Below are 27,428 nucleotides of genomic sequence, written 5' to 3' on the forward strand. Positions count from 1 at the left end.
CGACCAAGTAAGTTTCTTTAGCTCCCTCTGTTTCTTAGGCCCATATTTCTTAAGTTGAGTGTGACCCACCTCTATGGCAGTAAGTAAAGCCATAAACTGTTCCTCAAAGCCCTCACACTCCATCCCCACACAATGTTGAATTTCCTTCACCTTAAGTAGAACCCAATCAGACACACTAGACTAATTTGGTAACATGCAGCTTAGGGGTAAGGGCTCCTCCTCTCTAGTAACCCACTACGAGTCCAATGGCATCCCCATCGCCTCCACAAAGTTTCTACACTCCTAGTCCCACTCAGAATAGCCTTGCATCAGAATAAGGCTATTAACATCTCCCTCGTCACTTCTAGAGAGGGGAAAAGCGTCATTGTGAGATTTCCTCTCTGCCCATGTCTCAAAATGCTCCTCAAGCTACAGTAGAGCCTCTGCCGGACTATTCGTCAAGAGCGTCTAGCCACAATATGCCGAGGTCCCGAGACACAGTGGTAGAGAAAAGTCCAACTCTCTTCCAAGAACTACTGTCGTCAACTGCTCCACTGTTGCCGGTACCCTCTGGGTCTCCATCGAGGGTTCCTCGGCTGGTTGTGGGGTTCCCGATGAGATAATTAAAAGAACGAAAGAGCAATACAGCCAATGTGCGGAACCAGTCTAACTCCACACATTTGGTCTGTTGAGCCAAGCCTCACACGTAGGTGAAAACCTAATTTTTGAGATTTGACCAGGCCAAAACTGATATAATGGATCGGTATTGTCTAGACTTGGTCCTACTTAGACAAGAAGAAACCGTTTTTAAATTAATTTTTTTTAGGTATGCACCCATCACATCGCTGGGTTAAGTAGGTACCACCCCAACACAGGTGAGAGTCATCTGAAAAACCCAAGACAAATTCAACAGCCAGCAACTGGAAAACTGCATTGCATCACATGCTATAATGAAATAAACCTCATCTATCGACAGTAAAAACAAGATAGACATTGCATGTTGACAGCATGCTTGGTATGATACTTACCTCTTGATCATGGCAGATTTTGTCCTCAAAATTACTCTGAGAAAGCAAGCTTTCCAAAATCTGTGAAAGCAACGGAGTGTATTTTGGATATTCACACTGCCAAAGAAAAGATGACACAAATGGGGTTCAGCGTTGAGTATAATTCGGCAGTCTGGGTGCTGGATGAATCTGTTTAACTGCAATTTAAGCTGATGAGAAATGGTGGATTTAATCATTGAACCATTATTGCAGCAGCCCCCCCCCCCCCCCCCCCCCCCCCCCCCCCTTTTTCTTTTCCTTATGTGTTAGCCCAAACTGGAGAGCTGCCCGATGGTAAGGCCCAACACACGAGATTTTAACTTTTTAAGTGGGAGGTAGAGTAGAGGGTTCAAACCTAAGATCACCTATTTAATAAAAAAAAAAAAAACATCCAAAAAACTTGAGCTAAATAAAAATGGTAATTGGAAGCACTTAACCATTAAAAAGTATACATATAGTTGCTGCTAATGTAGGCAAATCACCCCCATGGTCTGATTTACGAATATAAGTTTTGCTTACCTTAAGAGAGGAAGATAACTTTTTCCATTCCAAATGTTCATCATCATTGTCTTGCTTAAGGCTTTTAAGAACTTTAATCTTCGCATCTCGAACCTGATTGACACGAGTAACAACATTGTGTATCTGTAAAACTCAGGTAACAAAAACTGGAAACCTTTTTATTTTAATCAGTAAACAAAATTTTACAGAGAATTAGAATGGGCAAGAGCCCAAGTACACAAGCCAGAAAATTAAAATATTGGAAGAGAAGGCTAAACCCAAAATAACAGGATCATAGAGAAGTGAAAGAATTCAACAGAAATCTGCTCTCTGTTTCAAAAGTTATAGTATAACTGGCATGTGCAATTACATGTGTAGAGAAAAACTCTAATACAATTAATTGATATTCCTTATCCTGGCGACAGTAAAACTCAAAGAGGAAAAGATGAATTATCAATTGCTTCCCTATACAACATAATTGTTTGATGCGTACATTAAGAGAAAGCATTTAAAGGCACTATTTTTGGTTTTTGTGCCTTTCTATGAAAAGGGCAGTCTCCACGGTGACCAGTATAGCACCAGTCATATATATCCTCCACATAAAAGGAGCCTACTCTTATCTTTCAATATAAATGACCACATTTAAAGGCACTATTTTTTCTTTTTGTTCCTTTCTATGAAAAAGGCAGTCTCCACGGTGTTGGAGTTGTCCCACATCAGTTGTAGAAGGGGCTAGTGGTCAGCTAATAAGTGTGAGAGAAAGCCTCACCCCTTGATCTAGCTTTTGGGGTTGAGAGAGGACCAAGACCACCCAACACTGATATCAGAACCCAAGTTTACCAACAATTAGGCCCAACAGTTTTCGGGAGAAACAAGTTGTCGTTGCTCCAACCGAGGGCCCGATGTATGAGAGGGAGATTGTTGGGGTTGTCCCACATCGGTTGTGGAAGGGGCTGGCGGTCAATTTATAAGTGTGAAGGAAAGCCTCACCCATTAAGCTAGCTTTTGGGGTTGAGAGAGATCCAAGACTACCCAACACATGGTGACCAGGCAGTATAGCACCATTCATATATATCAACCAAATAAAAGGAGACTATTCTTATCTTTCAATATTTTTTTTTTTTTTGATAGGTTACTCTTATCTTTCTATATTAATCGCCATGTGTTGAATTTACTTACAAAAAATGTCCACATGTTGAACTCACCAGTGGAGACATAGTTAAATTCTGCTAAAAAAAGAAAAGTAATTGCACACAAGGCAAAATTAATTTTATGAATAAGTACGTCTTTCTTGATAGGCAATGCAATTAAAGACAAAACAAGAATGAAAAACAGATAAAACTCCCAGTGAGATTCTATAACTAAAGAATGGAAGCACAAAATTATATCAGACAACATGATTTAATTATACAGAGTCCAAATTTGAGCCAATGCAATGGAAAATCAAATTTGAAAATATATCACATAAAGTATCCAGATTTCAGGCATTTACTAAGGGGGCACATGCTCAAGAAATAATAATACTAGGAAGAGTTTAGAACATATTTCAATTTATGGTGTACAATATGATGCATAATCAACCTGAAAAAATAAAAAAGGAACAGTATATGATACACAATTTAACAATGATTTTCTTTACAAATACACACAATATAACAACTATTAATTAGATATATGTGAAAAAGCAAACAATCACCATGAAGCTGTATCACACAAATATTTCACACATGTTCCTCACCTCTTCTTCCAATCGTTCCAAAACAGTCTTAGTGCAAGTTGATGAAGAACCTTCTCTCTTGTCCTCATCAAGCTGTTGAATGTATTTAATACAATGATAAATGGACATTATTTAGCGTATTTAATTATAATGCTAACATCAGATGTAACTGAAGCTCAGATTGTAAGTGTCACTAGAAACTTTACGACTTGGTCTTAGACCATTAAAAACGAGACGAGGAAAAGGTATGTCACAGCATGTTCTACAACCTTATTTGGTGGCACTACATAAGAAAGCTTATATGATGCAGGGTTCTTTTGGGGATTTTTCTTCCCTTCTCGACCAGTAAATGATAGCTTTCCATATGAGATTGCTCCTAGCAATACAGACCCCTGTGGACAACACTGCACAAATATTACAAGCACCATTAACACGTTCTGAACTTCTATGTAAGTGGGAAAAAAATGGAGAATGTAGCACCTTAGGGAGCTTGTCTTTGGATGGTGGACCCAAATAATTGCTTCTTTTTTCCTAAGAAATAATTCATTAAGTCAAAAAAAACTACTATCGAAAAATAATAACACAAGTATGCCATATGAATAAATCATTCGGCGGCATACCCTGGAACTAAAACTGAGGATTTAAAGCTACCATTTCCCATAACAGGGCCATCTGGCTGGGAGAAAAAGCTCAATCGGATGACATCCTGGATTAAAAAGAAACCACTGGAACAGTTAATAGATATTTAAAATGTGTACTCAGCATTGATGACTTCATAAAGCCTTTGCAAAAAATATGTTTTAAAGAAAATGCCCCATATATTCTGATTATGTCAGTGCCAATATAAATTGCAATAAATTATCCTCTTTTGAACACTAGAGCACGTATTCGGTATGTAAAATCACAGACAATTATTTTATATGCACTGTTAAATTCTGAATTGAAATGATACCTTAAAACTTCTAAAATCGCAAACAAAGTTTTTTTTCATATGTAACAGTTTCAATCTTTTACAAAATAACAAATCCCAGAGAAGACCTCGTACATCAGAAATGTAGAAGCTATGCAAGAACTCATGATAACTAGAAAGGATCTCCTTAGAAACTACCAACCACATTCAGTATAAATGATATCATACATGGGACAAATCCTAGTCACAAGCAAAGTTTAAATACATTGTATGTGTACATGTGTGATTCCCATACATAGCAATATGGAGTATAATGTACATAGAAACATAGAAGTAGATTTGATTAGGGTTAGGTGACAATAATAATAAGGTGATGAATACCTATATCCGCCAACCAAACTATGTAAATATTTACAAAATAACAAACTAATTACTTTTCAAATACTTGAAAACCCAATTTCCAAACAGTTCCATCATAGCAGGGAGAAAGAGAGTAATTCAATGCGTAAAAGCAACAATAAACCCCTGATAATTAAGTAACCAGATACTCCCACCTTCTCTTCCAAATTTCTTTCGATGAACAATACCAATTGCTTCAATTTTTCCAGATACTGCATACTGTCGTGCCTGAAATAAGATAATTGATATGAGAGAGAAGAGCTTGGGGTGAAAACATCTTTTATTAAATAGTATTTAAAATCTTCAGTGTAAGTCTAACTGTCACAACATTCAAGGACTACACTGGACAATATTGAAGCGCTAGAAACAACACCAAGGTGTTCAAATTAAGATAAAGTCACAGTCCAATCATTACCATTTTCAATATGACGAGTTATTTTGATACATCATTACAATAGGAAAATAAGGCCCAAATGGACACAAGTTTCACCAAAGAAGAACAGGAAGCAAACAGAAAAATAAAGCAAGTGCGACTTGGTGCCTGTTATGTACCGCCTTGGAGTGGCGCATACCTTAGACATAGTTGTAGATTATATTCTCCCCCAGGAAGTTTTGAAGCATTTGGATAGGCATCACCCACCGCATATACACGCTACGATTGGAAAGGGAAAAAAGAAAACTGAGCATGTCTACACTAATAGAAAGTAAACTAACACTAAAACAGAAATAAAAAGGAAAAGAAAAGGCTGCCATATTTTTATGGGGTAAACTTCACCAATTGTAATGGCACGCAAATCTCAGAACATAGAATTGTTATGCAAATGCAGCACTATTATTTCAGCACACATCTCTTGTTTCAAAAAATTTATATTCATGAATGGTAATTCTACTTCCTAACCGCAAACAACAAGCATGAAGAATCTCACTCTAGTGAATAGTCAACGTACATTGTTTGTGTCAGAAATCATATAAAACTGAGACTCAAATTTTGTGTCATATATGCGGTTGTTTAGTAATGGTATCTGAGGTTTTACTTCAGCTGCATCTTCCAATTTGAACTTGTAACTGTGGAATATAAGTAATGGATCAATATAAACTTTAAACGCTGCCAAATGAAGCATGAAAAAGAACAAAAATACACCATAACTCACATTAAAGTCAGTGTTAGAATCTGTTTGCCTGAGGGCAATTTGTCACGATCTGTTGCAAGAGCACTAAGTTTAGACTCAATGGGACGATATGGATTTCTTATCTGAAAGAAAGAAAGAAAGGTAAAAGATATTTCAATACAGTCGACAGATTTCTTTTTAAAAAAAAAAAATAACAGAGAGTAATTAGCAAAAGAAGGCATATAAAGTTATAACCCATCATAACCTTGTTTAGAAGAGCAGCAGGTGACAGTTTCTCAGAGGCCAGTATAGCTTCAGCATCAATTCTGGTAGGTGCTTCACTTCCATCAAGTACTACTTCCTCTTTATTGATGTTTATCCCATGAAACACGACCTAGGAAACAACATAAAATTCACATGTTGAGACTCCAGAAGAATTATCCTGCTCTTAAAGAAATCACAATAGACATGATAACTCTAAATTCACGGGAATAACTGCATGTCATAAAAAGTATTTTCATCCACAACATAATCTGGAGCTTAGAAAAACCCTCCGCAATAATATTTTTTATAAAAAGAAGCGCACATCAAAGAGCCATAAATACAATATGTACAACAGCGTTCCCTAGGAAGAGAGCCACAAAACCAAAACAAAAAAGGCAAAAGGTATCAAAAAAGAGAAAAATGGCGGCATGGACAGAACACTTCAAAACCAAATTCACAATGTCTCCAACAATTAGATAGAAGCCTGCTACCTCAATTTCAACAACAGTGATTTTTTGACTTCCTATGCCACTTGACCAAAACTGAGCTATAGCTAATTCCATCGTCTGACCACCCACAACAGCAAAGGCAAAGCTTTTGGCAGCAGGAGAAGAAAAAGTTATGACGCTTTCCCACTTTTTAGGCCTTTGCAAGGGACAAATCTGAAAATTTCAAAATGTTAGAGCAGGTCCGGAAAGTCTGATATAAATTATCATTAGAAGATGTACCTGAACAGCATCAACAAAGAATCTTCGTGGTGTATCAAATCCTGATGTCTGTATTGTGGCTTCAACCCAACTGGCACCAAGTGGCACTTCTATATATTTCCTCTCTATTTGGCCTAAAAATGCAGTACATCCATCAAAGAGAAGAAGGAATTAGTTCCAGTCATTAAGGCAAACCAGGCCCTAGATGAAGGACCATATGTCAAATTTGCCACCCTTTTAAGCAAAACAATTCAAGACTATCAAATCAACAATAACAATATTGGTAATAAGAAACAGGAGAAAAGGCCAGTTGACACTACACCTGGCTGAAATGGCATCCTTGAAAATGAAACAACAGGTGGCCGATTCACTACAGCCATAGGCTTTGTGATAGTAACCGGGATTCTGAACAGAGGACCACGCCAGGGTGCTTTGCAATCAACCCCATACAGTTCAAAGTAGTGAAGGCCCTCACTAAGATTGGTTGGATCCACAACTATACTGAAAAGAAGATAAGATTTAACTGTGATTTATTATTTAAAAAAAAATGGGAAGAACTTGTAATTAACTGGTAGAAGCAATTACAAGTCAGAATTAAAAACCAAAGTTACAACAAACTAGAAGGATAATTTTTTTATATGACAAGATAATACAACAATATCCATAAAAGTAGCAAACCAGCTATATGGGTAATCAATAAAGATGCTTGGGCAAGGTCCCCTAAAAAATAAAGCCCCCGTAGAAAGTCTTTTTCAAGCAATGCTATATAAATCTTTTTTATATGTAAAAGCAATGATATAATAGCCTGTGTCCAAGTATTCAATTACTTTACAAAGAAGGAAGGAAGTTCCGTGTGTATTTTCTCTTTGTAAGAATAGTTTCACCAATTTAATGCAATAGAATCATATAAACCAAATCCCAAAAGTCCCGAAATGCCACAATTAATCAAATTTCTTTCTCTATTTGAGCCTAAACATCAGGACTATTAATTCATTATCATGATTTTTCAACACTTCCTCCTATTGTAATTCATGGGTCTTACTTTATCGGTCTACCACCGCCCACTAAACTATCATGATGAAGGTCCTTAATATCCATGGGCCCTGCATTATTCCCAAAAAAATTAAAATAAATAAACAATACCATCTCAACAAGCAGGCACACCACCTACAAGTTACCCATCCACATAAATACACTAGTGAATGCTCATATAGAAGTATTTCTACATGTTCACAACAATTGATACTGAGGCATTCGTCCCATCGGAAAGATTTAACAAAAGAAAAGAGAAATTGAATGCTAGAAATAAATAATATGTACAATTTAACAAATTTGTGGATGCTTAGAAAGAAAACAAAAGGTGAGGTATATGCTAACTAACTTGAAGCTACGACCATTGTAAGTAAGAAGGAGATACTCGGGAGCCCTCACAACTGCTTTTTCACTGGAATGCAACTCAATACACTCCTCAAAAGGAACCAATTCTTCTAAATTACTTGCATCTTCATGAAATTTTGGCTCAATTTGCACTGTCCACTGTAAAGGATGATACTCAAGTCATATTAACAAAATACCAAGGAAAAATGAACAGGGGAAAAAGAACATTTCTTCACAAAAAATATATCCCAAATATATTCTACCTAAGAATAAAACAGTAAGTACATGAACATATTTGACAAAACAAAAAGAAAAAAATATCATATATACTCGGTGATACATATTACAAAGCACGATGTAATGAAAACAAATTTGATACAGCATAAAATGATAAGTATACTTCACAGTTACTGCATGATGAGAATAGGTTTCTCGTGTGTGTGCAAGAGAGAGTTTAATAGAGAGAGATTTCTGCAAATATCCAATGATTACAACAACAGGCTCAGTAGTACTCCAAAAAAATCAAGAGAAACCACACCACAATTAATCAAAATAATATTTCAAAATGTCTCATATTTTCGCTAAAATACCTTTTTCCCTTAAATAAAAAGAAGAAATATAAATCATGTCTTAGCCCAGAATACAACACTAAAATATGTAATGTCCCAGTCATACTGATTGCTCCAGCAATTTCACGCTTGGAACTCAGAACAAGGAACAAGGAACAAGTCGGTAGCCTATGTTGCAGCAAGAGTCCACTTCAAGATGCCTAAGAAGTTCTTTTTTTTTTTTAAAGAAAATTTTATTACAATGAATAGACAAAGCCCAAGTACACAGGACGTATACAAAGGAAACACCTACTTCACACTAGAAACGAAAAGAGGCTAAAGCAAATCCTGAAAATTATCAACATTCAATACAAGAGCCTTTGCCCACAAACACAAAGTACTAAAGAAGAAATCCCTAAGTTCTCCAAACGAGCGTTCTTTGTCTTGGAAGCATATCTCATTCCCTTCCAACCAAAGACACCACATCAAGCACAAAGGAATCATCTTCCATATGGCAGCATCACGTTTTCTTCCTTCAAAACCATTCCAACTTGCAAGAAGATCCACCACTTCCTTAAATTATCCGTGGTCAGAATTTTACCAAGAGATACCAACCAACAGAAAAATGCCACCTTAGTAGGTACCTTCACTTTCTAGATGCTTTTTCGAAGGGTACTCAAAGCCACAATGACAGGTTAACACCTTATAAAATGAACTAACCAAAAACCTGGAATATCCTGCATGATCCCACAGCAATCTATCCTAAGAAGTTCTAGTAAACATAAACTATATATTATTTAGATTGATTAATGTGCCCTGTACGTGAGAAAGAATTCAATGTTGAGTTGTCCACTTAACAAGACAAGCTTAAAAAAAATTATGAAATTCGATTGGTATATAATTGTTACGCACGTGATTTCAATAGCTTATGGTTATGCCTGCGATATAATCTTCAAATTTAATAATGAGAATATTAAACCATAAGCTAATTCTTTTTTTGACCTTCCAAAACAGCATTCTAGTAACTTCGTTTTCATCCAGCATTCTTACACACTAGTGAGCCGGCACATAATCTCCCCCTAACTCATGCCAAACCCTTTTCTTTTCTTTTCTTTCTTTTTTTTTTTTTTTTTTTTTTTGTTGATAAGTAAACAATTTTATTAATCAATGAATAGGCATAGCCAAGTACATTACAAAGGTATGCCCTAACTATGTAGGCGCAATTGAGACAGGAAAATCATGTAAATCCAGGCCATTAAAGTCAGCAACAATGGCCCAAGTACATAGAGTTCTAATAAAAAAAGCTTTTAGTTCCTCCATCGATCTTTCCTCGTCTTCAAACATCCAATCATTGCGCTCCCACCACAAACACCACATAATGCATATAGGGACCATCTTCCACACAGTTTTAATTTGCTGAATGCCTCTTTAGATTTGTCCAATTGGCCAGAACTGCCACCACTATCGCATGCATAACCCAAGCCAAGTCCAATCTGCTGAACACCTGATTCCATAACACTCTAGCTGTCTCACAATGTAGTAGGAGATGTTCCACAAACTCGCCCCCATTCCTACACATACAACATCAATATGCAATGATCACCCTGCGTTTCCTCAAATTGAGGATCTTACCCAAGGAAGTTGTCCACATGAAGAATGCTGCTTTGGGAGGCACCTTATGTCTCCAAAGCCTTCTCCACGGAAATTGAATATTTGGCTTTGTGTTAGAGACTTGTAGAAGGAGCGAACCGAGAATGAACCTTTACCTACGGGTATCCACCACAACATGTCTTCTAGCTGGTTACTCGGTTCTATGGAGTACGAAAGGCTGAAAAAGTCTTCAAAGCTACTCATTTCCCAATCTTGTGCCACCTTACTAAAATTGATATTCCACTGGATTTGCTCTCCCAATATCACCATGACTTCAGCAACTGAAACTTCTTTGGCATATGCAACCTAGAAAAGTGAAGGAAATAAATCCTTTAAAGCACTGTTACCACACCAAATATCACTCCAGAATTTAATCCTAGAACCCTCACCCAAAAGAAATCTTGCGTGTCGAGTAAAGTAGAAAATCATAGTTAACGTGGTCGTACGCCTTCTCCATGTCCAGCTTGCAAATGATCCCTGCAGTGCCAGCTTCAGTCTACTATCAAGACATTCATTGGCAATAAAAACTGCATCTAAAATCTGTCTACCCTTTACAAGTGCATTTTGTTTTGTAATTATCTTCCCAATACCTCACCTAGACAATTCGCAAGCACCTTGGAAATTATCTTGTATACCCCATTTACTAAGCTAATGGGCCGAAACTCCCTAATCTCCTCTGCCCCAACCTTCTTCGGTATCAATGCAAGAAACGTGGCGTTAAGGCTTTTCTCAAATTTTCCAGCCGAGAATAGCTCCTGAAACACCCTCCTAAGATCATCCTTTAACACATCCCATCATGTTTGAAAGAAGCCCATAGAAAAGCTGTTAGGACCCCATGCCTTATCTTTGACCATTCTCCTCACCACTTCGTGACCTCTGCCTCCTCAAAAGGCCTCTCCAACCGAGAAACATCATATGGCCCAATGGACTCAAAACCAAGCCCATCAAGCGTTGGCCACCATCCCACCTGCTCGGCAAGTAATTGCTCAACAAAATCAACTACATGATTATGAATCACCTAATCTTCCTTAAAATCAATACCATCAATTTTCAACATCTCAATGTTGTTGGTACTTCTATAAGAGTTACTGATTTTGTGGAAAAACTTCGTGCTTTGATCTCCTTTCTTTAACCACAATGCTCTTGATTTTTCATGCCAAGAAGTTTCTTCTAATAAAATAATCCTCTCAAGACCTGCGACCAACACTGTCTTCCGAGTTAATTCTTCCTGTGTGAGAGCCTGATCTTCTTGTATCCTCTCTCACTCCTGGATCTCCATCACCTTTTCTTATGTTCCCCTATAGCACCCAAAAACTGAGTGTTCCAAAACTTTAAATCTTTTTTTAGAGCCTTCAGTTTACCGGCAAAGATGAAGCTAGGGGTACCCTATATCTGATATGAGGACCAGCACTATCTAACCTTGTCCACAAAGCCTTCCGATTTCAACCACATATTTTCAAATTTAAAGTACCGACGCCCTCTTTGGAGACCACCACAATTCAACTTGATAGGCCAATGATCTGAACAAAGACAAGGCATTTTCTTTTGACATACATCTAGAAAATGACTCCCATTCTGGTGATATTAAGAATCTATCTAGTCGAGATCACGTCTGATTATTAGACCACGTGAAAGAACCCCCCACTAGAGGCAGATCCACTAGGTTTAAATAAAAAATGCACTTCGAGAATTCTGTCATTGCTGGCCGCAGTCTTCTATTTCCGAAGCATTCACTTAGAACTCCAGCTATGAACTCCAGCTAATTCTTCCCACAATAGTCTGCTGTTGTTGTCTAAGTTTGGTCCATAGACACCTACAAAAGCCCACAGAAAGTTATCTATCACACTCTTAAAGGAACATGCCACCATGAACACCCCTACGAATTCCTCCCTTTTCTCCACCACCCGTCTATCCCACATCACCAATACACCTCCTAACACCCCCATTAGATGCCAAATACACCCAATATACATGTACACAACTCCATAAACTTCACACAATTCTTCTAGTAATTAATTTCAGCTCTGTCTCCTATAAACATACAATGTCCCCATTCCACTCACAAAGCAAGTTTCTTATTTGGATATGCTTATTAGCCTCGTTGAGCTCACGTAAATTCCAGGACACAATTTTGGGTTTCATTAGGGGGAGGCCAACCCCTTCCCTTTTGATCTGTCCCTACTAGAACTGCCCTCATAATTCAACGACCATGTTAACCTCTTAAGCTCCTGCTGTTTTTTTGAACCAGCATTCCTATGTTGCTAGTGCCCCACTTCTGGCAATAAACAAAACCATAAACTGTTCCTCGAAGCTTTCACACTCCATCCCCACATATTGTTGTATTTCCTTCACCTTGTGAAATACCCAGTCTGAAACACTAGATTGATCCAGAAACAAATAATTCAAGGGGATAGGCTCACCCAATCTGAATTCCAACGGCAGACCCTGTGTCTCTTCCACAAAAAAATTTCCACCCTCCCCAACAGACCCACTATGCACTTGGACAAGTCTCTGGCAATTCTCTCCTTTAGAAATGAAAGTTCTTTACTATTAGATTGGGAAAGGTCATCTGAACATGCCTCTAGATTTTCCTCTAAGTGTTTGTCCGTCTCAAAATCATCGAGGAGCTGTTTTTGAGGGTTCTGTGGAGCATACCCTTCTCTCCCCCACAGCCCATCGACGCTTTCTGGCCACCACTCGACACATGGTGATGTAGAAATGCCCACTGGATGCTTCACTGCCATTTTCTGGACACGCAGCAGGCACTAACCACCAACTAACTACTCCACAGCCATCGCCGGCATCTTCTGTGTCCCCATTGACGGATCTCAACCGGTTGCGTGTTTTGCATCACATTTTCTGATGGAAGAGTAAGGCTTCTGCCTTTGGAGAGAGCCCCTTTGCGTTCTCTCCACATGGGCTGGGTCTCATGACTTCTTCCATCATACTACCCCATGGGCTGAGGCCTAGCTCGTCAACCCACTTGACTTCTCCCCATGGGTGAAATCTCATTATTTCTCCACACGGGCCCAACTCCCTTACTAGTTCAAGCCTCACCCCCCTACTAGGCCCAACAATATTCGAGCCCACCCCCATACTCTATTGCTTATTTGTGGCCTTGATGGGCTTTCGTTCACCGAAGCCCACCCCAGTCCCTTTACTTGCCCAGTGCATCTCTTTCCTTATTACCCTCAACACACCTCAGCACTTTTTCCACCTCATCCTGCAACTTCCACAATTGTGCCTACATCTCCACCAACATGCTACATACGTCAACCTCCTCCAGGCCAACTTCTTCTCTGCCAACGCCCCCCTTCCGTAGAGCAAAATGAGGGGCTCTATGCACATTTTCAACAGTGTACCCGTTTTCAAACCTACCACCACCATCCCCTACTCATGGTTCACGGCGATTCCCTGCCAGCATGAGCACCTCCTTATAGGACTGTGTATTCAATTGAAGCTCCTCCACCATTGGTCTCAACTGTGCTCCTCTGTGAGAACCACCCATGCTTCTCCCTTCCTACATAGTGCATACACTCCCTCAATGCCTCCCTCAATCTCCTCCATCCCCCCCCCCCCCCCCCGGGCCTCTTTAGGTATAAAGATAAAACTTCACCTTCCTCCCTTACTATATTCGACTACCGACATATATCAATCACGACTATTCGAGCACTGTTGTGCTATAAAACTACAATATCCTTCCCTAATCGTCGTGTAAAACTCCTTTTTATCTCCTTTCATATAGTCCTCCAATGCTCTCCCGAGCCATTGCACTGCGGAAAATCCCAGGAATAACTCATGCTCTATCTTCCATCTTCTCTCTATGATACGTAGCAAACTACATTCCTTCACAAGCAAAAATAACTATGATTCTATGACAAGCTCTCTTGTATACCCCATATGGATACCGCCGCTATGATACGACAATCGTTGTAGCAACACCATCGACGGAACGGAAAAACTTAATCTTCACAAATGTACAGAGAGAAGCTTAAAGTTAGTTACGGTGGTAACTTTATGCCAAACCTCATCAGTCTACCGGTAGTATCATGCCAGTATTTCTTGCCCTAACTACAAAGCTTGAACAAAGGCTTATAGGTATGGCAATGGTGAATCAGAGTTGGCAGGTAGCCCTCGCCTCAGCAGGTGTATGTGATAGCAGGAAATCCAAGTTTGAGTTTATGTTCCATAGGGGGAGGGGAGCTATTAAGAACATCAATTCATTACATCTTTGTACTAAAGCAAGCAATCAAAGACAGAATCTAATACTGCAGTCAAGAACTCAAGATAGATGCAGCTAACTATTCCTATACATTCTGATTAAATCAATCCATCAATGAAATTGGAATTCATACTGAAATAACTTACACAAAAACCAAATGCAAAACTGGAATTTGAAAGCACAAAAGGCAGAACTCAAGTACACAAGAAATATAGAAGAGAAATGCCTACAAGAAGGTGCAAAAGTACAAGAAAATCATCCTGCCTAGTCCATTAAAGTCTACAGATGCAATCCAAAAGAAAAGGGTATTGACAAGAAGTTCTTGGACTCCTTCATCGTCCATTTGCAGTCCTCGAAGTTTCTATCATTTCTTTCCTTCCAAATATGCCAAATGACGCAAATAGGAACCATCTTCTGCACTGCCGCAACTTACGAGCACCCACCTAGCCTTCTCCAAGAATAAAAAATCCACAATTCTTTTGGGCATGACCCAAGCCAAGCCATGCCAACCCAACTGAAGAAATTATTCCACAATGCACTTGCAATCTCACAATGATGTAGAAAATGATCAACGGACTTCTCACTCATCTTACACATGCAACACTAATCAATCACAACTATGTCTCTTCCTTTTATTGATCGGAACTGTGTCTCTTCCTTTTAGTGATCGGAACTGTGTCTCTTCATTGAATTACTCATGGTGAGAATCTTCCCAAAAGAGGCTGTACAAGCGAAAAAACACAGCTCTGATGGCACCTTGAACACCAAAGTCTCCTCAATGGAAATAGGTTGTTAACATGAGAAAATGGTACATTATAGAAAGATCAAACACTATACAACCCTATCTTGGACGAGGTCCAATGAATCTTGTCTTTGCCTCCAAATCTTGTGCCGCTCTAATAAAGCCAACATTCCAAGAGGAGCACCACTCAAAATCTCCAAATTGTCCACCACAGAAGCATCTTAAGCATGAGAAACACAATAATGATCCGAGAAAAATTCCTTGAAGGCCCTATCTCCACACCACAAATCATGCTAGAACCTGGTCTTGTATCTGTCTTCCACCTCAAATATGATATGGTTAGAAAACTTCACCCAACCTTTTCTGATATTCTTCCATGGACCTATCTCATGCAGCCCTTAGACCTTGTAAGTACTCCAACCACCTCAAAAGTATCTATCTATGGAATTTACGACTTCTTTCCACGCATCTGTCATTTTGCTAATGCCAAAGCCATTTTCCTAGTAATGCACTGTAAAACAGGAGCAGATTGTGAGCCCCCAACTCACCCACCATGTCACCAATGGTTATTTCTGTCTCCACTAACACCTCCGAATCTTCGCTTTACAGAGCTCTCAACCTTAGAAGAGTTCTTATCCAAATCCACCAGCTCTTCATGTCCCTCTCAGCACTACCCCCACAATGTAGAGATGGACTTCCAAACATCTCAACAAACCCAATACTCTTTCCATGAAAAACTTCTTTGTCCATCCATCAACTGAATTATGACACCCTTGGACAAAGCATCAATCACAACACCAGCCAGATGACCACTAGTCTCCAGCTACCCTTTCTGTTCATCCACTGACTGAGGAAACCAAGTTGCCGGCGCATCTATGAGAATAACCAATTCAAGACCTCAACCTCTTGAAGTCAATTCCCATTAAAAGATTTGGCCCAACACTTAAAACCAACGGCTGGGTTTCAGCCAACCACTCTTCATACTGATGATGAAGAAGATAGAAACAGCTAGTAATATAATCAAACTGGAAAGGATGAAATAAAGATCTCCTTCAAGAATTTTTGCTAAGCAACAAGGTTGACTTTTTTATATAAGTAAGCAACAAAGCTAACTTACAAGCTAGCTTTAAGGCCAACCACTCTTCATACTGATGATGGTTGGAAAGTTAAAAGCATTGGCATGAAGTGACAAAATTAGATGAATTCGTATCAAAATGTGCCAAGGGAAAACATAAACACTATTTGCAGTTACTTATCCTAAAAAAATATTGTTTGCAAAAGGCAGAAGATATTTCAATGAACATATAAATGATTGTGATAGAAGATAACTAAATTAGTAAAATTTAGCTATGTAGTAGCACTATTTGGGCATAACTAGAGTGAGGGAGAAACTGAAAATAATGGCTGAAGCATTTATTGGAAAATAGGTAAGCAACCAAAATTTTATCACCATATGATGTCTCATAGAAATAAATTTTAGTTTAAGAGGAGGCTTAAAAATCAATGAATTAAAAATTATATTAGAATATCTATATCCACCAAGTCTATCAATATTCTTACCTCAGTGGATTGTTGGCAAGCACTAGCCTCCCTTAGGTAGATGCCTCGAGATATCGGAGCTGTAATCAATTCACATAACAAACAGTGTAATTTTATTTCACAATCTAAAGCATATGATTTGTCAAAAATTTCTTAAATATCAACATAAGTGGGAGAAGAAGTCGTCACTGAAAATTGCTGAAAGCTTTATAGACCAACAGAATGCCATAGAATAGGTTATATATACTTGATTACAGGCAAGACAAAGCACTCTCTATATCTTTCAAGTCCAAAATATTGATAAATTAAATACCATAAGAAAAACCTTACAAAAAAATCACCAAAAGAAAAAATTATCAACTCTGACACAGGCTGTCCAAAATCCTTTTAGAAGCTCATAAAGATTCAACTGTGGAGGGAGAGAGGACCAAAACTTACTTGATTTTCCAGATTGGTTAATCTTCATTTGATACCATACAATTGGAACATCCCGAGACTTCTGTATATATTCATGTGCCCTGTCATGAACAAATCCACATCATACTTATATAGAAGCCAATAGAAGTACAGAGATAAGAACGAGCTAAGGTGAAAAGCACAAATCTAACTTGTCAACTTGCATAAGCCCTTGTCCAGTGGTTAATTTATCTTCAGGCAAACTACCGACAGGAACAGCTGTATTCTCAAGAGCCTTTCTCACACTATAGGGGCTCACAGGAATGCCCTCGGCCTGCATAGAAAATGTTACATATCTGAAGCTTCTGCATAAAGAGCAGCAGCAAGATGGCAAAGAAAAAAACATGACTAAAAGGAATGCAAACCAAAAGACCTTCATCGCACTTAAGAGTAATGCAATTCCCCCACAAGCAGACGGAGACGCCATTGACGTTCCATTCATAAGCATTCGTCTTTGAAGAGTCCATGTAGGAACAGGAGCAACAGCCCCACCAGGAGCACTTATACAGACGCCAAGATCTCCATCAGCCGTTGGTCCCCGACTGGACCTGCATGCAATTTAAGCCAATCATGACTCCTTAAAATATGAGCCAAAAAGAGACCCTAAGGCTGCAAAAGTGGGGAACTCATGTTATAATGTCAGAGTCAGACAAAATAAGTTTATTTACCAAGTGTATTCAAGCCCTTCACTGGGAGGTTCAACCACACAATGAGCCGCAGAAGCCATTGAAGGAGAGACATAAGCACCAACGCCTATTATGCTTGAGGTGGTACCACCAGGTGCACCAACAGTGCTCAATGCTGGCCCACTATTGCCAGCACTACTCACAAAAATCATCCGATATTTATTCACCACCTAAATTTAAAACCAACAGGAACATTTATAGCATATGGCTTGAAAAAGACAAAAATAATGAAAAGAGTAAACCAAAAACCATCCCAGACGAATTCACACAGTTAAGAATGGATACTTCATCAACAAGGTCAACAAATCGACCATAGTCCGGCAATAATGTAGGTTCTCCATAACTCATGTTGATGAGATCACACTTGTGCTGGTAAAAAATAAAAAAATTGGCCATGGTTAGGATGTCTTGAATCTAATCACTTGCATTGTGTAATATAAAACAAACACACCCACAATTAACAGTACTAAAATCCTTAACCAAATCAAACAAATTCAGAATCTACAACGTTTTAGATAAATACATAGTCAATACAAATAAATGACAAGGCACCTCCACTGCAGCTATCAAAGCCCTAGTCAAGCCGGTGCCTGTCTCCATTGAACCCAACCGTGTATCTCCAATTTTACAAGATATTAACTGTGCTCCAGGTGCAATCCCATTCAACAAGGGCTCCTAACAGCAATAACATATATCAGAAAGTATAATAATTTACTGGGGGAAAAAAACTTCAGGTGAATAAACTTGAGACGAACTTGTACAGTTGTACCTTTGGGTGGAAAGCAGTGGCAATACCAGCAACATGAGTGCCATGTGGGGAGCAATCCGTTACAATACTTAAAATTTTCCCTTCATCGTACACATTAGCAACAAATGAACAGGCATCTAATTTGCTAAAGACACCAAACTTCCGTTCAGCCCTGCGAAGGTAGACTTTATAGAGTTAAAATATCCAAATACAAAGATCTATAAAGTCCATCATCACAAGTTACAGAGATTGTTCAAAATTAAAGCACCAAACAGGTATAAGTCAACAATTGCTACAAATAGAACATCACACTCTTCGAGATAATAAAATGTGTGATCAAGTGCTTAATAAACCAACAATAGCAATACCTATCAAGAATAGATAATAATCCAACAAAAGCAATTTCATATGTCAAGTTTCTTTTTTATTTTTCTTTATTGACAAGTGATGTCATATGTCAAGTTTCATTGAAACTAAAAATAGCTTAGCACTTACAAAAGAGAAATATAAAGAAAAAAAGGAATTCCACATTTTTAAAAGCATGGTTTATAGACCTACATGAGGACCAAGTCTTAAGCAAAGGCCTTCCAGGGAACATGCTGACAGTTCAGTGTCATGACTTCTCCAAAGTGCCAGAATATGGAATTTTGAACACAGTTTTTTTTTTTTTTTTATTGGCACCAAGTGTCCAGGAACAGCGTCCCGACTAATCCCAAGGGTGCTCAGGCCCTCGGCAAGGAGTTTACCACAAGTACACTTCAGAAAATTCAAAGGAAAAATCCCCAAGTCCAATGGCCCCAAGAGATTGTTTGCACCTAGTGGGATTCGAACCTTGGACCTAGGAGGGAGAATTCCACCTTTGAACACAGTTAAATACAGTAGTTTCACTAAAGTCAAGGCACCAAAATTGCAATTCCAATATAGATACCAAACTATTTGTAACTCCTTTTCCAGGCCTTCTAAGCTGTAATTCATAATGACTTCAAATTCGAAAAAACATTAAAAGTTACAGGTATCTGGAGCTTGTTGGATTAGCTTACAACCGGACATAAAACATAATAGCATCCAACAGAAATCAGCATGTGATGAACATATAGATACGGATGGTAAAATACGTATTGAATTCCAGGCAACAAGTAAAGGGTGCAGTAAAACAGATATTAGCATTCTAGCATTTCAAGCTTCAGCTGGACTCCAAAAACACTTGTTCTAGAACCCCCAATCTCACCTACCACCCGTGCTTGATGCGGGTGCAAAGAAAAACACAGAGAGGAATCTTATGCCCACTGGATGAACAATTTTGATTTTTTCAATTGCACAAATAGGCTACATGACTGTTCCTAGAAGGATTATGAGTTTCCAGTTTCATTTGCCTCAGGGTTGCAATTGTCCACGCCAGATTTCCCAGGACGAGGGCAAAACCTATATCTGACCATCAGGGGTGTTAAATCAAATTCTGGACAGACAGTCCTGTGGGCATCGGTTGCAACAGAATTTCATGGCCCTTTCCCTTACTAGAAAGATCAGGTAGCCATCAAGTTTCTCTTACATTCCAGCTTTTTAGTAAAACTGAATGGACCTTTCCTACAGCATAACTCAAGCTGGACATTTACTTTCTCTTCTCGGGTAATTTGTTATTGACAGTGTGGTTCAAGTGCCTATGGAGGAAATATCTTCGTCTTTGTTTGTACTTCTTCATTGGTTCTGCATTACCGTTTCATCTCTACCAAAGAACTTCAACTTTAAAAGGAAGCTCCAAATCTTTAAGCAGTTTACACACAGCTATTACAAACCAAATAACAGATATATCAATTTAGCTAATGCAGATTACTAATTTCCTGAGACTGAAAGGTTTACCACACAGCATTTCAAAAACCTAAAGCACAACTCTCAATTGCACCTATTCGTTCCAATGAAAAGCCAACACACCTCTGGCTCTCGACTTTAATCATCTTTCCAGAGACAAATATCAGAAAAAGCAAACTTCAGGTACTCTATGCAAAAAAAGAAGGGATAGAACTTTTATATGCAATGACCATATCAGACCAGTATCAGTCAATTTATAACTGCAGCAATCAGTGATATGCTGAACTGCAAGATTCATATACCAATATATCATCAAACTTAAATTGCTATTTTCAAGGATATTTGTAAATTCTATTCTTTTCCTTTCAACATCATCCTGATTCTATCTAAACAAGAATCCTTTTTAATCTTTTGAAGACATACAAAAGTCACAAGCAACCGAGCATACCTAAAATTAGTCAGGGGGATAAAGTTAGCAAGTTTCCCAGAATCCAGGTCATCCTCAATACTCTGTGTGTCAAGAGCAGCCCTCCATGCTTCTCCGTCATGCCACACGACGGCATCAATGACAGGCCCCTTGTCATCAAAGCTCTAAAACATAGAAACGTCACAACTTAGTAACAAAGGAAACTCAGCAAATATAAAAAATAAAAAGATAATTAGGACTTACTTCTGCTTGCTTTCGTAGAATGTCAATTCTGTTTTGGAGGTCTTTGCGGGCCCTTTTCAGGTTTGTATCTTCCACTTTAGTGTGTTTCTAGAAAAATAATAGTATGTTAAGTAATATAAAGAAGAGAGAACACAGCAAGCTATGTAAGCACATTCAAACATATCTAGAAACTTTTTTTTATAGGTAAAAGTGACTTTATTAACGAGAATGAAGTAAGCATTGCCCAAGTACACTGTTTAGAATCATGACAACTGAAGAGTTTGAAAGATGCATGCACACGATTTCATCATCTGAAGGATTATTCGGCCACAGATGCATTTACAATTTTCACATATCCCGCCATCCCATGCTGTCATCCAAAATAATGAACTGTCTCAAAATGCTAAATGAAATATACTTTAATTTTTGTAGCCTTATCTGCATGTCAAACAACAGAAAAAACAAATGTTTCCAATCTAGCAAGACTTGGGGAACGTACAAAACATGAAAAAGAATCTGCAACCCAAAAGGGAAAAAAATCAAACATGCAAAGGCCCACGAAACCAAAGTCCACAGGAAGACAATATGGGAGTCATTAATTCTACATGAAAAAATGCAACAACAAGCTATAAAAATCAATCAGATTTCCCGTTAACATAATATGCTGAGTCTGTTTCAAAAGCGCTAGTGTACAAATGAGATACACAAACTTCTAGTCTAAATCTAATTTAATGGAAATTAACATGCAGGAAATGCAACAACCTGATCGAATTCATCAAGATGCTTAACAGCCTTAGCAATTTCTTCCTGGTTCTTTTCATCCCACTTTTTCTTTCTTTCTTTCTGTCAAGGGGAAAAAAAGGAGGGAGAGGGGGGAGGGGGGCGGAGAGATGTCAGTGATATCTATATATGGCAGTATATATATTTATGGCAGTATATATTTATGTAAATAGCAGTAGTTGTAAATAGCTAGTATTATTTCCTTTCTTGTATTTCTTTATTCTTTCCTATTTTACATAGACTGTAATGAAGGCTCAAGATATATAATACACGGAAAACTCTCATGGGAGAGGTATTCAAGCAAACCTGACATGGTACCAGAGCCCTAGATTTTTTTCTGGGCAAATTATAGGTTTCAGTTCTTCCTGGGCTAGTATACGTTGCTTGTGTCGGCACTGTCTGTTTTCAGACTAGTGTTTTCTGGGATCATCGGCACTGTCTGTTTCAGACTAGTGTTTTCTGTGATAATCGGCTTGGTCTGTTTTCAGACCAGTATTTTCTGGGTTCACTCGAGTGGTCTGTTCTCAGACCCGTGTTTTCTGGCTTCATATGAGTGGTCTGTTCTTGGACCAATTGCTTCTAGAGATTTCGGCACTTTCTGTTCCTGGAGGAGTGTATTCTGGATTTCGGCACTTTGATTAATTTTGGAACCAGTTGTTTCAGGTATTATTTTTTGGTCCTCTCGGTTTTTTTTAATTCTTAGGCCAGTCTTTTTTTGGTGCTCTTGGTTTCTTCTATTCTTGGAAAATTATGTCATGTGAAAATTCCATCATTCGTTTTAATGGGAAGAATTATCCAACTTGGGAATTTCAGTTTAGGATGTTTGTGAAAGGGAAGGAACTCTAGGGTCATTTGGATGGGTCTTCTATGGCTCCTACTGACCTTAAAGAATTTAGTTCCTGGTCTAGCAAAGATGCCAAGATTGTTTCCTGGCTATTAGGTTCCGTTGAACGACATATGGTCAACAATCTTCGATCATTTGCTACTGCTAAGGAGATGTGGGACTATTTTAGGCGTGTATATTATCAAGACAATATTGCACGCAAATTTCAAGTTGAGTTCAAGATTTCCAACTACAAACAAGGTAATCTCTCTATTGAACAGTTCTATGCTAGATTTCTAAATTTATGGAGTGAGTATTCTGGGATAGTATATTCCAAAGTTCCTAAGGCAGCCCTAGAAGCATTCCAAGTTGTGCATGCTGAGAGTCAAAGAGATCAATTCTTGATGAAACTAAGACCTGAGTTTGAGACTACACGAGCTGGTTTGATAAATCGTAATCTTGTTCCTTCCTTGGATGTGTGCTTGGGGGAATTATTGAGAGAAGAGTAGCGTCTTGCTACTCAACATGGACTCACTCAAGAAACCGTGACAACTAAGATGGTTAATGTGGCATATGCTGCTCAAGGGAAAGGAAGATCCAAGACACAGATACAGTGCTTTAGTTGCAAGGAATTTGGGCATATTGCAAAGCATTGCAGCAGAAACTTCTGCAATTATTGCAAAAAGGATGGCCATATTATTAAAGACTGTCGCGTGCGACCTCAGAATTGACAGGCTCAAGGATTTCACACTGCTGCCCAGGCAATTTAGCTGCTGTCCCCTTTGTTTCTGCTCTGAGGCAGCCACCTACAGCTGGTTCTTCATCTCCTCTTACACCTGAGATGGTCCAACAAATGATTACTTCCTCTTTCTCTGCACTTGGTCTTCAAGGTAAGGGAAATTTCCTCACCTCTCCTTGGTTGGTTGACTCTGTGGCTTCCAATCATATGACTGGAAATGCCGATGCTTTACATGATGTTCATAAATATATGGGTGATCAACACCTTCAAATAGTCAATGGTAATACTCTTCCTATCATTGCAATTGGAACTTTGGGGTCCCCTTTCAACAATGTATTTGTGTCACTAGAATTATCTACGAATTTAATTTCTGTTGGACAACTTGTAGATAATAATTGTGAGATTAATTTTGATCGTAATGGTTGTTGTGTGCAGGATCAAGTGTCGGGGAACATGAAAGCGAATGGGCCTAAAGTGGGACGTCTATTTCCTCTTCAGTTTTCCATTTCTAGTTTTGATTCCTTTGCTTGTACTGCTGTTACTAATAATAGTGATGTTTGGCATAAAAAATTAGGACATCCCAATTCTTCTGTTTTGAATCGTCTTATGAAACAAGGTTATTTGGGGAATAAAAATTATGTTTATATTGTGTCTTCTGATTGTAGCTCTTGTAAACTTGGTAAAAGCAAATCTTTACATTTTCCTTTACATGACAGTCGCGCTTCTACTTGTTTTGAGATAATTCATATTGACATCTGGGGAGTGAGTCTCGTTCTTTCACATACTCAATACAAGTATTTGGTGACCTTCATTGATGACTATAGTTGTTTCACTTGGATATATTTTTTTCGATCAAAAGCTAATGTGTTTTCCACTTTTCACGCTTTTGTTGTGTTTGTTGAGACTCAATTTTCTGCTTGTATTAAAACACTACATTCTAACTCTAGGGGGGAATATATGTCTCATGAGTTTCAGAATTTTCTCAAAACTAAGGGTATTCTCTCTCAACACTCATGTCCTTACACTCCTCAGTAGAATTGAGTCACTGAGCGTAAGAATCGTCATCTTTTGGATGTTCGTACTTTGTTGATTGAATCTTCTGTGCCTCCTCGTTTTTAGGTAGATGCTTTATCTAAAGCTGTGTATTTGATTAATCGTTTACTCTCTCCTAATTTACAATTTGACTCTCCATATTCTCGTCTGTTTGGTGTTGTTCCCGAGTATAATTCTCTTCATATATTTGGCTGTGTTTGTTTTGTTCACTTGCCCTCCACCGCACATCACAAGCTTTCTGCTCAAGCTGCTCAATGTGCTTTTCTTGGGTATAGTAATGTTCATAAAGGGATTGTATGTTATGATGCGGATGCTCACAAGTTTCGTGTCTCTCGAAATGTGGTTTTCTTTAAAAACCAATATTTCTTCCAGTCTTGCATTTCACATGATTCTACTTCTGCTCAGTTGCCTATTTTTGATGATGTCTCTCGTACTCTTTAGGGGTGGGCAGCGGGGGCCCGCCCCCCGCTACCCCGCCCCCGTCCGCCCTGCCTCCGCATGGGCGGACGGGATACCCCGCACCGCACATGCCGGGGCGGGGGACCCCGCCCCTCATGAAAAACACTAAGCGGGGGCGGGGGGCGGGCAGGGCTCAACCCAGCCCCGCTTTTCCCCCGCCCCGCATTTTATATTTATATTTATAAATATATATATTTTATATTTATAAATATATATTTTTATTTTACAAATTGTATATATATATATAATATTACAATTTGTTAAACTTGTTCACAAGAATCACAAGAGAGTGAGACTTGTTCATCACAAGCTTGCATATGCCATGGGCACCCTAGGCCTCATTTATATAGAACTCTAAGGCCATACAAGAGTCTTACTTGAGTAATGTGGGACTTACTACTTACTGTTAAGTCCCACATTGCTCAAGTAAGACTCTTGTATGGCCTTAGAGTTCTATATAAATGAGGCCTAGGGTGCCCATGGCATATGCAAGCTTGTGATGAACAAGTCTCACTCTCTTGTGATTCTTGTGAACAAGTTTAACAAATTTAAAAATTAGTAACATAGTTTTTATGTTATTAGTTTTTAAATTATTATTATATACCGGGGTGTTCATCCGGGCCGGATTTTTTTCCGGCCCGGTCCGGAACCCGGATAACCGGATTCCGGTTCAGGTTTTTGGCCCGGATTTGATCCGGGCCAAAACCCGCATTACAAAATCCGGACCAATCCGGTCCGGATACGGTTATGAAATCCGGGTTCCAGGTTTAAAACCCGGTACCCAGACTATATATATAAAACAACCCGGTTATTGGTTAACTTCAACCCTACCCCTCTCTCTCTCTCTCTCTCTCTCTCTCTCTCTCTCTCTCTCTCTCTCTCTCTCTCTCTCTCTCTCGCCCGTAAGCCCTTCTTCTCTGTCTAACTTCCCTCTTTCTTCTAAGTCCTATCCAGAGCAGCAGCTGCAGCACCGATCGACTCCTCTTCCATGCTGCCGCCGTCACTCAATCTCACTCTGGGGCTCTGGATTTGTCTTCGCTCTGCTTTTATGCCGGAATTGCAGGCTAAAGACGAACACAGGGAAGATTCCGAACTCGAACTCGGATCCGACGATCCTTACCCTCCATTGCCCTTCTCCGACACTTCCCGGGTCAGTTTATGATTCGTTTTGCAAGCATCTAACTTTCCCGGGTCAGTTCCCGGTTGCCTTTCCCGTGGTCATGGCTGCTCAAAGACTAGTTTGCTTCCCTGGCAGGGAGGTTCCAAATTGGTTTAGCCATCAAAGAATTGGATCTTCGATTTCCTTTCGTGTACCTTCACTTTCAGAAGGTGAGATTCGCATGCTACTTATTTGCGATGTTTGTTCATACATGCGAAATGGGAATACGCTAGATCTGGACGTGATAATCCATAATAAAACCAGGGCTTCCGGCATCTTCTTGTGACAATATCGGTTGAACATTGTGCAAAATTTTCACATAATTTATTCTTATTCCATGCCCCTGTGATAGAAATGGGTTTGGCACTATCTCGATTCGTGAATATGCTTTTTGCAAGGAAATAAATGAGGATTCTGATGGTAGGTCTTGATGCTGCTGGAAAAACCACCATCCGGGTTCATTCCGGAACCCGGATTTCCGGGTTGTTACAACCCGGATTCATCCGGGTTTCGGCCCGGATTAAAACCCGGACTAATCCGGTCCGAAATCCGCTCCGGATTTTAGATCCGGGTTCCGGGTCGGGTATACCCGGATATCCGGTCCAGTACCCGTTTGAACACCCCTAATTATATATATAAATTTTAATTTAAGATTTAATTATATAATAATTTGGGTCTAAAAATAATATTTTTAGACACAAAAAAATTTTTTGAACCCATTGAAATATGGGATTTTTGAAGTGGGCGGGGGGCGGGGCGGATGGGGTGTTCGCCCCGCCCCCCCGGCACCGGAGCGGGGGGCCCCGCCCCCGCCTCACGGGGGCGGGGTGCAGGATGAAATTTCATCCCCCGCATCATGCGGGGGCGGGGTGCGGGGAAGGGGTGCACCCGCCCTGCATGATGCGGGTAGCACCCCTAGTACTCTTGAACGTTTTAAGCCAGGGCTTGTTTATCAAAGACGTCATCCACAGTCTCCGCTACCCCTTCCTGTCACAGAACCGACATCTGATCCCATCTCAACTGAACCTCAACGATCATCTCAAGTTTCACGTCCCCCCGACAGGTGTGGGTTTGTACATACTGCCCATCAGGCTACTCTTGATACTACTTCTATGCCCAAGTCTTATTCTCAGGCTGCTGCTCGAGCTTGTTGGCTGCAAGCTATGCAAGATGAACTTCAGGCTCTTCAGGATAACCACACTTGGGACATCGTCCCATGTCCTGATGGCATAAAACTCATTGGCTGCAAATGGGGGTACACTATTAAACTCAGGCCTGATGGTACTATTGACAGATATAAGGCCCGTTTAGTGGCTTTTGGAAATTGTCAGGAGTATGACCTTGATTATGAGGAGACCTTTGC

General features: G+C 39.3%; 1 protein-coding gene across 1 annotated transcript in view; it reads right to left on the minus strand.

Annotated features, from left to right (window-relative positions):
• Window positions 1-27,428, minus strand: part of LOC122303250 (tripeptidyl-peptidase 2-like) — a 43,446-nt gene that overhangs the window by 12,245 nt on the left and 3,773 nt on the right. The window contains 27 exon segments of the mRNA XM_043114927.1: window positions 1,008-1,103; window positions 1,545-1,637; window positions 3,262-3,333; window positions 3,510-3,644; window positions 3,721-3,758; window positions 3,761-3,771; window positions 3,861-3,946; window positions 4,705-4,777; window positions 5,122-5,201; window positions 5,497-5,614; window positions 5,701-5,801; window positions 5,924-6,052; window positions 6,414-6,584; window positions 6,651-6,763; window positions 6,952-7,130; window positions 8,011-8,165; window positions 16,729-16,787; window positions 17,146-17,225; window positions 17,316-17,437; window positions 17,537-17,711; window positions 17,832-18,019; window positions 18,135-18,218; window positions 18,402-18,524; window positions 18,619-18,769; window positions 20,852-20,994; window positions 21,074-21,160; window positions 21,815-21,895. Of these exon segments, the coding sequence (XP_042970861.1) occupies window positions 1,008-1,103; window positions 1,545-1,637; window positions 3,262-3,333; window positions 3,510-3,644; window positions 3,721-3,758; window positions 3,761-3,771; window positions 3,861-3,946; window positions 4,705-4,777; window positions 5,122-5,201; window positions 5,497-5,614; window positions 5,701-5,801; window positions 5,924-6,052; window positions 6,414-6,584; window positions 6,651-6,763; window positions 6,952-7,130; window positions 8,011-8,165; window positions 16,729-16,787; window positions 17,146-17,225; window positions 17,316-17,437; window positions 17,537-17,711; window positions 17,832-18,019; window positions 18,135-18,218; window positions 18,402-18,524; window positions 18,619-18,769; window positions 20,852-20,994; window positions 21,074-21,160; window positions 21,815-21,895 (2,943 nt within the window).

This window comes from Carya illinoinensis, chromosome 3, assembly GCF_018687715.1.
Source record: "Carya illinoinensis cultivar Pawnee chromosome 3, C.illinoinensisPawnee_v1, whole genome shotgun sequence".
NCBI lineage: Eukaryota > Viridiplantae > Streptophyta > Magnoliopsida > Fagales > Juglandaceae > Carya > Carya illinoinensis.